Here is a 15,342-nt window from a genome sequence, read left to right as displayed (position 1 = left end):
AAAAAAACGCCACACCAAAAAGAACTTTAAAGGGGGAGGACGAGGGGGTTGGGGGCTGGAATGGGAGTAAGAAATAGAGAATACAACGTATAGAGAGACTCAGATGAGGAGCGGTGAGACACGATAAAAAATGTCTTATGACATATGTATAGCATTTGGTATATTAGAAAATTGCTTGGTAGGAAATCAGTGAGGGGGAATAACATGGAAACATGGGAGGGAAATCCGAAAAGTAAATGAATTTGATGAGACCACATCGACCACGCCTCATTTTCATGTAAATGTAGTGCAGAGGAATGGGATGGCTTTGTGAGCCCGTGAGCCCCGTCCGCCCCCGTCCTGCCTCTCTTTGATACACCCAGGCTGCCATTAGCGAAGCAACACAAAGCCTAGCGCTGCCCATCACACCCACAGGCCTCATTAACACCCGGCCCCTGCTGCGAGACAAATGCCCGCTTTGTGGAAGCTCTCGACAGAGGCCATGTTACAGTCTGCTGCTCCACCAGGGGACCACACCAGAGGTTGATTCACTACAAGTTTCTGCTGCCATAATGACTGAACGGTCTTAGTCTCCCTACTGCACGACAAATCCCACTTTTCTAAATATCCGCTGATGCATTAATGTCTCAACCTGTCTCAAATATATACTTCACAGTATATATTTAGTGTCACGTAGCAATTTCTCTGAAAATTCTAGGTCTTTGTATCATCTATAGTTGGTCTGGTTGATATAATGACCATAACTAGGCTCCTGTGGATCTGACAGTGACCAGCCTGATGAGATAATAAGGTGTGAAAAGGAGCACGAGAGCATTGTGTCCTGGGAAAAGTGTGACTGAGAAACAAACCCACGCAAACGAAGCATGTAATCAGATTAAGAATCTGTCTGCCTTTTGTCCAACAGCAGACAGAGATTTGCTTAAAAAGAACGACAAAAGAAGCCACAAGTTATCATTTACTAAGTGTCAGAATTATGTAGACAAATGAGAATGACTTGTCATATATGAATACGAATGGATTTCATGAAAAGTCACCGTGTGGAATGTACTTTGGTAAGGATCGGCCCCTTGTTCGGTATGCAGGTTGCATTTTCCGTTGTGGAAAACAAATGGGAATGAAAACCATGTACAGCTGCCGCTGTGAAGCTTTGTACAAGGGGGGAAAAATCCTGAGAATCACTTTTTGGCATGCTTTCCATGTCCTGCTATGGTTATGGTTTTAAGTTTAAGTCAGGACGAAGATGAAAGTACAAGAAGAAGAGGCGGAAAAAGAAGAAAAAGAAGAAAAGGCAAAACAATGACCAGCAAGCTAGTTAAATAAATGCAAATGAGATTGTGCTAAAATGTTCCACATGGTTTTGCCAGTATTCGTCATGTTAGTATCTTAGATGTAGCGTCCCAGTTTTTCTCCAACTGCAGAGACTTTGTGAAAGATTTTAAATGATTTTTTGTTTATTTTTACTCACCCGTTGGTTCTTCAGAACTGGTGTAGGTTGCAGTGGGGGACGCGACTGGAATTTCTGTAAACATGTAAACAAAACATGACTAATGAAAATAACCAATAAAAAAATTGCTCAATGCCAAATTACTTTTCTTTTAGCTTGAGGTTTCTTTTTTTCAAATGAACTGCAAAAGAATTGCTCAAGTGAAGAGTAGAATATATTGTGCAATGATTTATTAAGACTCAGGGAGTCTCAAGGCCTTTTTTAATAGCCATGTTATTGATCGCTGATAAAATAGCATGAATTTGGTTTTAATAGGTTTTGCTTCTCAAAGCACACACTTTACATTTCTACATTGTTCGCTTTTAAGAAATACACCACCAGGGACTCTAGCCACAGTAAAGCCGCAGCTGGCAAAACGTTCGATATCAGTATTATTTTTTATCAACCTATTAAAACTAAAACACATTATCTCACAAAATATATAAGAAACCAAATCTTTGCAGCTCTAGTGCTAGGGTCTTGCTCCTGAGGTTTTACAGTAGATTTGTTACTCTCTTAGTAAAATGAAGGAAAACCTAATTCCACAGGGTCCACGAGTTTCATTTCGTTTTATTGAAACCTTGCCAAACATATCAGAACCGTTCCATATTCCAGATAGCTTTGTCTACAGACCTAAATTCACCCACTCTGACAATAACCTGCATTAGAATATAGACGAAGAGTAGAAATGAACGTTAACAGCTTTGCATTGTGCTGTCCCTGCTACTACGTTATCGGGTCATGCCAGCTAAGGAGGGATGACTGCCAATCACCCCTCCATCTCCTCCCCCCGCTGCTGTCTGTTGTGTGGTCCTGCTGTTTATCACCACGGAGACGGAATCTGCAGCCTTGTTGATACTGCCAATAAACATATCACCAATCATGGCTGTAGAACGGACCATTAGATTCATGGCTTTGACGAGCCATCGCTAAGAACGCACTAGGCCCACTGCTGTCAGCTAGTCCTGTATGGACTGTTTGCTTTAGTGCAGGTCAAACAGCACAATGTCTCGCCAAAGAACTGGAGAAGGGGCACACAGCCGGAAATGAAAAGGCCATGAATTCATGAATAGTAAGTGTTTAGGTAAACTTTCTTTAGGGTTTCGTCCACTACATTCCCGTGGGAGTGCTCAGTTACAGCTTGTTGGACAAACAGATGCTGTACAAATAGAACTGCGATGTATTTTAAGTTAAAGCCATTAACTGGCAACAGACATGTTAATGCTTTTGACACCTGTGCAGAGCATTTCAGGTGCTATTAAAAAGACAACAGATACTTAATTCTTAGTTAATGGCTGTCATTTAATATTTATTAGAATATTTATTAGAATATATATTCTTTCAGTCTGTCAAGTCAGTAAGATGTAATGCTACCCCTGAGAAGCTTTCTCATAATTTAACATGAGTTTATCTTTTAATATCAGGCATTAGACCTCTCTAAAGTAGCACTATGATTTGTTACTCCTCTTTATGCAAGCTTGTTACTGGGTGATTCCCAGCAGCATGAGAGAGAGAGAGAGAGAGAGAGAGAGAAAGATAGTGAGAGGGAGAGAGAAGAGAGGGAGAGAAATAGAGACAGACAGTGCAAGAAAGTGAGAGAAAGAGAGAAAGGAGAGAGAGAGAGAGAGAGAGAGACAGTGGGAGAGAGAAAGATAGGTTCACTTACTAATGCAGGGGGCGATGGGTGAGCGACTCTGCTGGTAGCCTTTAGCACAGCGGTTGCAGGTAATACCAGTCACACCATCCTTGCACGGACACTGGCCTGTGGTCTGGTTACAGGTTTTACCTGCAGCACCGACTGGGTGACAGTCACATGCTGAAAGAGAAGAAGAAATAATTACTAAATAAAAAAAACAGCAACATTTCTTTTACAATGCACCAATCTCAGTGAAAACATTTCATTTCAAACATTTGATTACAATAATAATAAAAAAAACAAAAACATTTCAAGTGTGGAATCGATTCAAATAATTAAATTAATTAATTATTAATGCATAGGTCCACATTAAAAACCACAGATGTGTTTTAACCTGCTGAATCTTATAAATAAAGTACTATGTATATATATAATATATAATATATAGCAATACCTAGAGCTAGCACATCTAAAGTAAAAATACTGAACCTGAATAATCTAATTCTGGCAGTAACATCATCTTAAAGATCAGTACATAACTTTTTCTAATAATTTTCATTAATATTCCTTTTATATGAATGTATAAGAAAATCATTTGCTATTTCATATTTTGTCATAAACATACAGATCCTATTACTGTTGATGTGTGTATATACTGTTAACTGATCATTTATGACTATGACCGGTGTTTACAAATCAGATCATGTAGCTGTTCATGTGAGTTCTATAGTATATGTTTCTTCAAAAATATTGCACAATGTGGGGGACCAAAGAACACATCACATCACATGGCACAATCACACACACCCATTCACACACTATATCTTTACAATTTAGAGATGCCAATCAGCCGACAACTCATGTCTATGGCCTGGGGAGGAAATGAGAGTACTGAAACTCCCAGAGCAGAGGGAGAGCATGCAGACTCCACACACACACACACACACACGCACACACACACACACACATGGAGTGAAGGTGGCATTCCCCCCAATATCATGATATCAAACTGATTGGAGGCAGCTAGTGTGTTATAAATTGATTTTGCTCTTAAATGTGTCTAAAACATTTACAATTTTACTTTCTTTGATAAGTATTTTAATAATAAATAAAAATGCTAATTTATTAACAGAAAAATGATCAAACCTTGCCTTTAAATATGCAACACTACTGTGTGAGCTAATCTATATACCATGACACATATCATGTATTATGAGCGCTTTTCCGGATGTGATATGTTTCACCCTGGGTATAAAAAACCAGGTCCTTAACCTAAATCCTAACACAAGCACTCATTAGGTACAGATCATTTTACAGTGCGTACTCTAAAGCTGAAGTGTTTTTATGTGCACAATTATTTGGTAAACATTTACATTACACACTTCGTCAGTTAATCTAGACTAGCTCAAGATCATAAGATCTTTTTATTATAAAATGCTGCAAACAAAATTTGCTCAACAGGCCTGACCTCATCATTTATCTCAAATAAAACATATTTTGCAATGGTTTACATATTTTACAACATTTACAAGCTACGCTTCTTCTCGCCATGGCAACCTGGACGGCACTACAGAAAAGAAGCAATTAAAGCCAAAACACTCTGCCTTAAATCAATTATTTAGCCAAGACAGCCGTAACAGATGTTAATGTAGATTACTGTAGTTCAAGCTCATGTTGTCCCTGTGTATGAGCTGTTTACTATAGAAACAAGAACCAGCTCTTTAATATAAACTGTTTGTTCTTGTTAAAGCCGAAAATACATCTGATCTGTGTCATCCAACATTAACACACACCTTTCGTCCAATCAGACTAGAGAATTCAGCTGTGATGTGCAACAACTAATAATTTGTTCACATTAAGAAATGCTAGCTATGATCGTTATTACTGCGGTGGAAACCGCACTGCACTTTATGAGTGCACATATTGCTGTGTAGGCTGTGTAACCTCACCGAGCGACATGCCCTCTGAACTGGTGTACAGTCTGGAACTTTATTTGGAGAACCCACTAAACAGAAATCTCCATTTCAGCAGAGCCGGGTGAACAGTTATAGCCTGCACCTGTGAGCAGTTGAGTGTAGGCAAGTTCATCTGGTAAGGGTCTGTCAAAATTATGGTGGGTGGGTTGGTGTGTGTGTAAGAGAGAGAGAGAGAGAGAGAGAGAGAGAGAGGGAGAGAGCGGGTATAGAACAAATACCCCCATGAGAATAGATATATCTGACAGCTTTGACAGCTTGTAGGGACATTTTCACTGATCCCCATATTAAGCTGTGTAAATGATTATATCAATGAAAGTGTGTGTGTGAGAGAGGGTGTGTGCATTTTTTGTCTTTCCTACTTGCATGTGTAAGGCCTACACACTGTGTGTGGGTTGCACGTTGTCACTGTGACTGATCTTTGCATATGTGCATGTGTGTGTGTGAGTATGTGTGTTTTAAAACCCTTTGTGCTTCACTGTAGGTTTGTGATCTGCCATGTAGACTGCTCACAGCCCACTCTGATTGAGTTTCCAACGTAAAGGCTCTTGGCAGGCACAGCCGCTGCAAATAAAGCCTGAATAACATTCACCATTAATGGGCCGGCGCGGCGCACTTCAAAGCCGCTCTGCTTAAGCCGTTAGTTAGGAGGATCGGACATTAAAAGTGAGAATTTCGTTGCGTGCTCGTGCTGCCAAACGTTTACCATAAAGTTGCATGTTTGAAGTTCTGGCCCAGATCTCTTCATCAGGCCGGTAGGTTTTTATAGAGCTGAGAAGTAATTTGAAAACAGCTTGAGGCGAGCCAGTCTCAGGAAATCTGTCAAGCAATTAGTGAGGACTGGGAGGAACCCGTGAAGATCAGACATCACTCAGGGAATTAAAGAAGACAATATTCTGACATTGTTTGGGTACAGTGAAGAGTCTGAGGGATGTGTTTGTTAAACTGTACAATGACACTCTTATTTTATCTCTTACTTCTGTGCAGGGTTGTACTAAATAACAAAAAAAACAACAAAAAAATCACACTTTCCATGCTAAATTAAACCCAGTCTGTTACTGTACAACTATGACTTCATGAAATAGGCATTGTTTTTTCCCCACTGTTGCCCTTTCCAGCATGAACATAAATTATGTTTCTCAGACTTACTCTGACGTGAAAATGCTGTCTGAGTAGAAGCAGAACCAGTGTTAAGTAATATAGGACAATTACAAATTAAATGGGATGAGAAACAATGGGATGGAAACATTACTTAAACCACACTAGTGGCTAGTCTGTTTTGGAATCTCCTCTGGAGAAGAAGGCATTTTAAAAACAGCAGGACATATTGGATAAACCAACCCAGATTTAAGGTCTTTTAGTCATTCGTTTCCAGAATAAAAGTCTACCACTTTTTGACCGTGGTCATAAACAATTTGTTTCCCCTGTTCCAGCTGAACCAATCAAGTGATCAGATGTGATTAGAGTACACTTCAGAGTATCAGTGATAACTGGAGGTGGTGGAACTTTGAGCCAAGGTGTTTGGAATTTCAATGTACACTTGATGTAGACACTTCATATTAGTCATTGCTGGATTTGTGTACTTGAGCCACCCACCAGCGAGCCTACCTACTCTTATATTAAAGCACTTCCACCCCCACACAGCCCACCACAGAGCACTTCAGACCTCAGTCCAAAGCAGAAGTACTAATGAAGGCTGAAAGTGGGGTGTAAGGAGCTGTTGGCTAGGCAGTGAAGTGTGGTCAAAAATGTTCCAGCGAAGCTGAAAACATGCCGTAACACACAGAAAAAGAGAAGTTGACATGTTGTGATATAGGTAAGGTAGAAGGGAGAGAGTGAAAGAAATCGAGAGAGATGCGGAAATGAAAACAAAAGGGTAAAGCTGTGGAAAGTGACATGCTGTTTACATTGCTCTTGATGAGAGATGAAGTCGTCGATCAGGGAAATAAAGCATGAGGCATTCCACACTGCCGCTGGAGGGGGATTTGGTTCTGAACCATATTCCCTGCTCGGTCTTTCGTGGACAGCCGCATACGCCACGTTTGCGGGAACGCGTTCCCGATTTTCTTCTGAGCGCCTCTGGCATGATGACCCGTTTCCCATCCAAAACAAGCATGTCGAGATGGTTGGCTGACTCCAACAATAAATACCGACGTCACGAGTGCAGAGTTTGTCACCGGAGGAGAGTGCGGCAATCAGGCTGTTTACCTTTTGGTCCCCTCGGTCCACAGCTAAACAAATGAAAGTGAAGGACTGGAAGCTGTCATGCCTCCTATTAACAGCTGCTGCTTTATGGCAGCTTTATGTTAAGCTCATTATGAGAGGTAAGGAACGCTGTAACTAGCATAGCCCCTTCCCTTCTGCCCTCTGAGCATCCCAAATATAGCTTGTGTAAATGTTTGGGCTGGCAGGAGTGACTCGACATTGCTGAAAACCATTTGGAACCTCCTTATGAATCAGCGGCATTCCTCCGGTGAGAATATAAAGCGTTGACAGTGAAGCATGTGGCCGTACTGGCCATCAATTAAAATCTGGGGTCTGGGATTGAACAAGCAAGGAAAATTAAGCTATCCTAGTGACTGCGTAAGCAACTGCTTATATCAGTTACATTAAAGTTTTTTTGATGCTTTCAGCCAATCCAAGGTCCATTAGCCAAAGTGAAGAGGGAATAAAGCTTCTGCCCTTGGTGTGTGTGTGTGTGTGTGTGTGTGTGTGTGGTGAGGGTTAACAAGATAGCAGGCAGAAGGGCACAGTTGGATTGAAAATGTGGAATCCAGCTCAGGGCCAGATGGAATGCAAACATGGCGGTGGATAAAAACCACACTGCGGTTTGTTCACAAAGTCTTCAGCAGCTGCACTTACTAAAAATATGTGATGGATCCAATGGGCGAATGGTAAATAAGTTTGACAAGATCTCTTGCTTGAAAGTTTAGCAAGTTTATAATGTCCTTTTTTCGTTGCGAGTTGGAATCCCTTCAATCAGATACAGCTTTCCACTTGATTAAAGATTTTGTCTTCCTCATAAACCTCAAAAACACAGCAGTTCACTCGAGAGGATAGACTACAAATAGGAAATATCACTTTTTCACACATGCTCTAGTCAGATAAAGGTTTTTCTTTAAAGAAAGAATTACCATATTGTTTAGGAGGTGATTGCTAACATACCCTTTTGTTCAGAATTGTATGCGTCCCTTCTCCTTTTTCCTGCTTTACACACGTCACGTTGGGCTCACATGCGGTTTATATCCTTTATCCTTCTCCAAGTTAAATGAATACGATCCAATAAAATAATACAGAGCCTAGTTGCTTGAGACGTGACTATTACAACTTTTTTCTCTTTTAATGATGGAATTTTTAATGCTTAAATTCTGCATGAATGCACTTAAAGATGGCTGTAATATATAATAAGAACTCGGTTGGCTTCCTCTGGGTTTTCTGGTTTCCTCCAAAAACAACATTTTGAGTGATGGAGTTGCTGCTCTACATTGCTACCTTGCTCCTAGGTGTGATAAATGTGTGAATGTGTGTGTGCTTCATGCCCTGAGATGGACTGACATCCCATCAAACACATTCAGTGTTCTCATATCCACCATGACCCTGCCCAGCATAAGGTGCTTACTGAAGATAAATGAACAAATGAATTCTGGGAAAAGCTCGGAAAAGCTAATATTTAACAGCTCTGTCAGAAAAAGCTCATCAGAACTAATAATGATTACCTCATGCGAATATGGTTTAACTCAATCCCACCATTTGCTGCTGTGTGTGTGTGTGTCTGTGTGGGTGTGTGTGTGTTCATGTGCAGGTGCAGCATGAACAGGAAGTGTGTAGGCTACACATAAAGATAATTTCACACTAGCCTTTGATTGGCTTTACTTTGTGTTATCTGACACTCAGTCCACTATACGGTTAAGTGGAATGGTGCAGGTGGGCATGAGATAACTTAGCTGTATTTCAGCTGCTTTTTTACTCACACCTTATAGAAATTAGTCAGTAGACCATGTTTCCTTTGAATATTTATGAATTATGTCTTTCAGCCACCTTTAATGAACCAAATTCCACTCAAATAAGCTTTTCTCATATAGTAGGACTCAGAGTTATGAGCACACAATCAAGAAGATTGAAAATATACCAAAAATCTTTACTTAGATATTATTTAAGTACTTTATATTTTAATAATAATAAAAAAAACTAAAAAAAAGGTAAAATAAATCCTTATAATAATGATAAGAAAGGCAAAAAAAAAAATAATAATAATATTTTTTTTGTATTTTAATTAAGTATTCTTAATAAAACCAGGCCTCACTATCCTCTCTAATTTCTCTCTCTCCCTTAATATGTTAATAAATTAATATGAACATGGATATAATTTGTCGTGTTACAGAGAAAGCCGAAAGCACAATCTCCTCTGTCCTGAATAATAATAATAATAATATTAATATTAAATAAATGTCCTCTAACAGCAAACAGATATTTTGCATATGTTAATACATATATTGAAAACGTTGATGCTTATATGCTTTTCTTTGTTGAATAAAATGATACTGTTTCTAGATTTTGATTACGTGGTCCACAAGATCTGTTTCTATAATGTTATGTTAATATATAGCTTATATCATTTATACACTACTATCAGAGCTGCTGTATACTGCACAGGGGTATAAATGAACACATAACTAACACGTATCACACCTCCTGCTAGAGGACTATTAAATATTTCCATCAAACACTGGATTCTGACTCAATTACTGTGGTTTATTTTACATTTTGTGTCATGTTGCCGAATATTTTTTCCAAAACTGCGAAAAAGTAAGTGAAGATCTTCAAGAGAACTAAGACATTTTGACCTCTGGTTGTCATCTGGATTGAGTCCTGATAAGATTTTCACCACATGCATCTACACTTGTAGGCCAATATGTTTCCAGTTAAGCAGAGAGCAGAGTGAAATCTGACTGATGTATGGTGTGTAATGTGAAAAGCAGCACATCGCACATTTCGAGTTGTTTCAGTCACGTCAAAACACACACAATGTCTATTTTTCATTTTCTTAAAGATTTACAAGGCGCATGTGTTATGACGTGAAGTATTTTTGTCGAACATGGCTGTGTTTATGCTGGTGTAATGTCTAACTAAAATGTCTGAATACCTGCTGAGAGTTGAATGAGCTGCATGAAGTTGGTTTTTGGGATGCATTAAGTTCTGCAGTTTTATGTGGTCATCATACTGATTTTCGGTAAAGCAACATAGAGGTTGGATTAGCGTTTCGATGCTACGAGTGAGAATTTAAACTTGAGGCTTGTCTTGGCGATTTGCAGACACGTCTGAAGGATAGGTAGAGATTCCTGTCACTTTGTGTGACTCTGAGTTTACATTGTTTGTATAATAATCACGTTAGCTAGCTAAACTATTCCTTACCTCAATCTTTAACTAGCTTATGCTTAGCGTTATGGTTAAAGTTTTCGGACAGTCTGGTTTTGCCTGTCTCTGTTGTGTGGTGTCCTGTTGGTATTGCTGACTGTGAGGAGATAAAATGTCATTCTAACCATGTCATTATCTCTCTCTCTCTCTCTCTCTCTCTCTCTCACACACAGACAGCATGTTTTGTGCTGGTGTAAGGTATAATCCACCAATCACAAGTGATTTATGTATATCACCTCTTGCATGGTGCGCCTGTGTCTCAAACCGCTTAGAGTGTGCCAAATTAAAACAGCATGTTAAATTACTGCACTACCATCCAGTACCGCAATGCTATTGTAAACATTTAGTACAGTAATATGTGGGATTAGAGACAGTCTATATGTAGGCATGTAGGCTACATTATGTTGGGGTTTGAGATTGAAGTAGTAAAAAGCTAAGTTAACCCTTTGGATGCATTATGATCGTGTAATATTGGTGATTGTTGGATGCTTGCTGAACTCCTTCTTTAACATACATACCCTCTCACCCCCAGTTTTACCCTGTCTTCGGCTTGTCTGTGTTTTTTGACACAGTTTTGTCTCTGTTTGGTATCCATATTTCTCACTTTTTCAAAGCCATAGCAATTGTTCTCAATACTCTGTGTATAAAGTGTATTTTTCTTCTTGTACAAATTCATAGGCTTTGCTTAAATTCGCCAGATTGACCCTGATTGGTTCCTGGGAAATTGCTTTACTCCGAATGTAAATGTATTAGCGTGAATATAACTTTGCCCTGTTTATTTTTTGTGTGTTTAAAACATCTCTGCTTACCTTTGCAGGCACGTCTGTGTGAGATGGGTTTAGTCATGTCTCTGTAGTAGCCCTCTTTGCAGTAGTGACAGTGGCGTCCGGCGGTGTTGTGTCTGCAGTTGAGGCAAACTCCACCGCTCCTGCGTCCTGACAGCTTATACAGCTCCATGTTGAAGCGACAGCGGCGTGCGTGTAGGTTACAATGACAAGCTAAAGAGTAGAGAAGGAAAGAAAAAATAATCAGACTTCTTAAAGCGAGGTTCACGGCTACCCAGAATGAATAATAACAGAGCTACTGAACAGTTTATAACCCTAAATAGTACAGCTAGCCCAAATTTCGTAATTCCTGCTACGCTTCAACATTAATCAAACCTCTCAACGTAGCTGCTTTTGGCGCAACAATACCTCTAATTGGTTTTTCAACAGCTACGGCATAAAGCTGCTCTCCCTGGAGCCAAATCACAATGACACAATGACATGTTTCACCGAGCTGAGCTGGCCTGAGAAAAGTTCCTACTGACTCCACAGGTCCCAGTAAAGAATAGAAACAACAGGAGAAAGCAGTACGAATAGAGACGTGTCCTGGTGTCCTGAGAAAGCTCTGTTATTTTCATGACTTCACTGGATCTTTGGGATTTCATCCATTCCAGCAATTTATTAAAAGACAAATGCTTCATAAAATGAATGGGCAGGAGTACAAGAAACAAGTATATTACTTTCTCTGGATCTTGCTTTGTCTCACACACACACACCTGCTCATGGATTTGACCCATGAACTTTCCTAGCCACTGACGTCAGGCATGAAATTGAGATTTTTTTCCCTCTAGAGATCTCAACCTTGTATGGAAGCTATAATGAAAAATTTTGATATCCTTTAAGCAGAGCCACATTCCTGTAACCTAGTAAATCACTAATCCATATAATACATGCTTAATAAATATTTCTTATTAAAAGATATCACTCTGAATATTTTAGATTTTGAACATCATTTGTTTGAGAGAAGGTCTGTGATGCAATTGGATTAGCGCTATGTTTTTAAAAAAAAAAATTCATGGCAGAGCGGTACAAAATTGGAGTAATGTCTGAGCAGCATATTTTCCCCCTAAAAGAAAAAGCTGAGTGAAACGTGGCGTATGGCGCACAGACAGCGAGCATGTGTTCTACTAGGAAAGCATTCATCAGATGGAAATATGGCCAGTTTTATAATTCAGTGCATGGCTCTTAAATGGAAATTCATTCAAAAGTACTGAAATGCAATCACAGGACGTTACAAGACAGTGTAATCTTTCAGATTATGTTACAGATAACTGTTTCGGGCAGATCCCCAATAATATGAAACCTTCTTCGAAAGGGAAACAGAATGACTGTGTTTCTGCAGAAAAAAATTCCAGGTTTTTGTAGTTCTGCTTCAGTGATTATTTATGAGGCTGTCTTTCACGCCGCAGAACCAACTCATGTGCGTGCAGGTGCGGAGGAGAAAGGCCCTCATCACGGCTCATTCTCTTTTAACCTCTCCATCTGTGGCTTTGGCTTTGAGGTTACTGCTCCAAGATGGAAGCGATAGACTAAAACGCTACATGCCACAAAAACACACTGTTCAGCCCATATAATGCACAGTGCTCTGGTCCAGCTCATACCTGCTTCAGAAGGCAGGCGGCAGTTACTCACTGCATGGGGGTCATTACACAGGCATAAAAACGTAGGCGCGCACACACACACACACATACACAGGAAGAAGGTGTGAGGCAGCTGTCAAGTTTTTTATCCACACACACCTCGAGCACTTGGACCACTCAGCACGTCCACAGTATACAAAATCCAGGCTTTTATCTTACGCTCTTTGTCTCGCCCTCTGATATTAGACACCATTCAGTTCCACTCTCAGTCTTTTTGTGCGAATGAGAAAAAGGCTCACTATGTTCCAGAGCAATTGTACTTAAGAGTAAAGTGCTGGCTTTGTTTTTACAACTGTTTGAATGAAAGAAAGCCGATGCCGCGTCTTAACAGTCGGGATAAATTTACCAACACTATTCTAAAAACATATTCGAACAACACGATGCTGAAAGCTCGATTCTGATTGGTCGGTGTAGTTTCGTTCTTTATAATAATTTTTCTAAAGTAATTATTAATTAACAGACTTGGCACAAGTCATGCTCCTAACAAAAAAACGTATGAAATCATTGACAGAATGAAACTTACAGTGATTAGGTATTTATTTTTGGAAGGAGTCATTAGTGTCAGTGCTAAGCTGTAACTTTATATTTTCCAACATGGGAAAGTCTTCATGACTGAAGGCTTTGTGGTTTCTTGCTAGCATGACGTGTTAGATTTTCTGTCTTATTAACTTGAAGACTGCATTATCTGTTTTATCACAAGCTGAACACAATCTTAGTGAGTAACGCAAGTTTTGATGTATTAATATTCCTGTGTATTTGTGTGTGAATACTGAAACAGTGATTATTGAAGCATTATCACAGCAGCTGGCCAGAGCCCCTCTTAATGAGGACTGTGCTATCTCTCACACACTGCAACCATACTGCAATGCTGTTTATCTCCAGCTAATTGTCTCTCAGCGCCGATAAGCTGGCGCTCCGATAAGCCGTATTTAGAGCAACAGGCCAAAAATGTCTCCCTCTGTGCCTTTAGCTTTGAGTCACAGAACCCTGGATGACCACAGGGGCAGAGAAGGCGGATGTTTTTGCTTGCTAAAATATCCCGGTCAAAAAGCTTTGACTGCTATGTCATAATGTGTTTGTTTAAGTTTTGGCAGGTTTCCGTTGCTGCCAGTTGAATGAAATTGAATTACAAATAGGAAGTCTAACAGCCAAATTCTACTTTGCAGTCATTTTTGCATCAACTTCATGGTCAATAGGTTAAACATTGTCACTTTTTATTCAGAGTAAATGCCCATGTTTATACCTTCAGGCATCACATATTTATGCTTTTAAGGTTTTTTCATCTATAACATTCATACTGCCATAATATGTATTTATTTATCTCTCTCTATTATCTACACACACACACACGGGTTTACTCTATTTTCAGCTTTAATTCTTTCCTTATACAGCAGTGCTAGTGAATTATCCATTCAGAAGCTGTTTATTACTTTTCTATTATTACTGTATAATAGCATGCAAATGTCTGAATACCTGCTGTATATTAATACAAAAATACCTGAGTTGGTGTATATTTTGACATCATATGGATTTAGATTGCATTTATAATGTAAACGCATTTTCCCTGTCTAGTTTCTGTTCATCTGAACCCTTATAGCTATTAAACTACATGACTGATCTTTGTTAGCTGACATCTCCTCTCACATTTTTCATTAGCACTGACTGATGTTTACCAACCACAGGAATATCAGATTTTCCTCCTCATCCAGCTTATGATTATCACATAGTTCCACCACTGTAACTCGCACCATCTACCAGCTTACAGTCTTCAACTACCTAACATGATCCAAATTATAAACCAAAATAGACAACACACCAAAAATGTGCATATAGCAGCTTTATTTATCTATTACCACTCTCCAAAGTTGCTGCACATGAATTTCGAGTCCTTGACATTATGCAGATTCACCCACCTCAGACAGCTCCATACTGTCTGAAAGTCTAAAAGATCTCCCCATTTTTTGACTCAATCAAATGCCGGGATTATTTTATGAATTCCTGATGTCCTAAATTTTAAAAAAATAAAAACTAATTATTTTAAATCATATTTACATATACTACTATAGCACTGATATTAGCATACTAGTTATATAAGTCCTGCTCCATGACTAATGTTCCTATGCCCCAGGGCTTAAAATCACCATTGTGTTTAGTTGCTACTCACATATGTTTTTGCTCTAAATATCTTATACTTGCCTCTGGTTAGTTGTTCATTCTATTTTATTGGCTCATTTCCTCCCCAATTTGGTCATCTGGCAAATACCACTCACCAGCCAGTTCTCCCATAACACACTACAGCTACCAACCAAGAAGGATGATTCTTCTGAAACCATGTGCTTCCTCTGAGACACGTGAATTCAGCCAACTGTGT

The 15,342-nt window shown here is 39.3% G+C and overlaps 1 protein-coding gene across 1 annotated transcript in view; it reads right to left on the bottom strand.

The window, feature by feature from the left end:
- ntn1b (netrin 1b) overlaps window positions 1-15,342 on the bottom strand; it is a 43,127-nt gene that overhangs the window by 8,853 nt on the left and 18,932 nt on the right. The window contains exons 2-4 of the mRNA XM_058415859.1: window positions 11,317-11,505; window positions 3,150-3,299; window positions 1,466-1,519 (exon numbers count right to left, since the gene is read on the bottom strand). Of these exons, the coding sequence (XP_058271842.1) occupies window positions 1,466-1,519; window positions 3,150-3,299; window positions 11,317-11,505 (393 nt within the window). The remainder of the gene's footprint in view (window positions 1-1,465; window positions 1,520-3,149; window positions 3,300-11,316; window positions 11,506-15,342) is intronic.

Source organism: Hemibagrus wyckioides, linkage group LG02, assembly GCF_019097595.1.
Source record: "Hemibagrus wyckioides isolate EC202008001 linkage group LG02, SWU_Hwy_1.0, whole genome shotgun sequence".
Classification (NCBI taxonomy): domain Eukaryota; kingdom Metazoa; phylum Chordata; class Actinopteri; order Siluriformes; family Bagridae; genus Hemibagrus; species Hemibagrus wyckioides.
The sequence above is the reverse complement of the archived record's forward strand: the minus strand, read 5'-3'. Positions and strand labels throughout refer to the sequence as shown.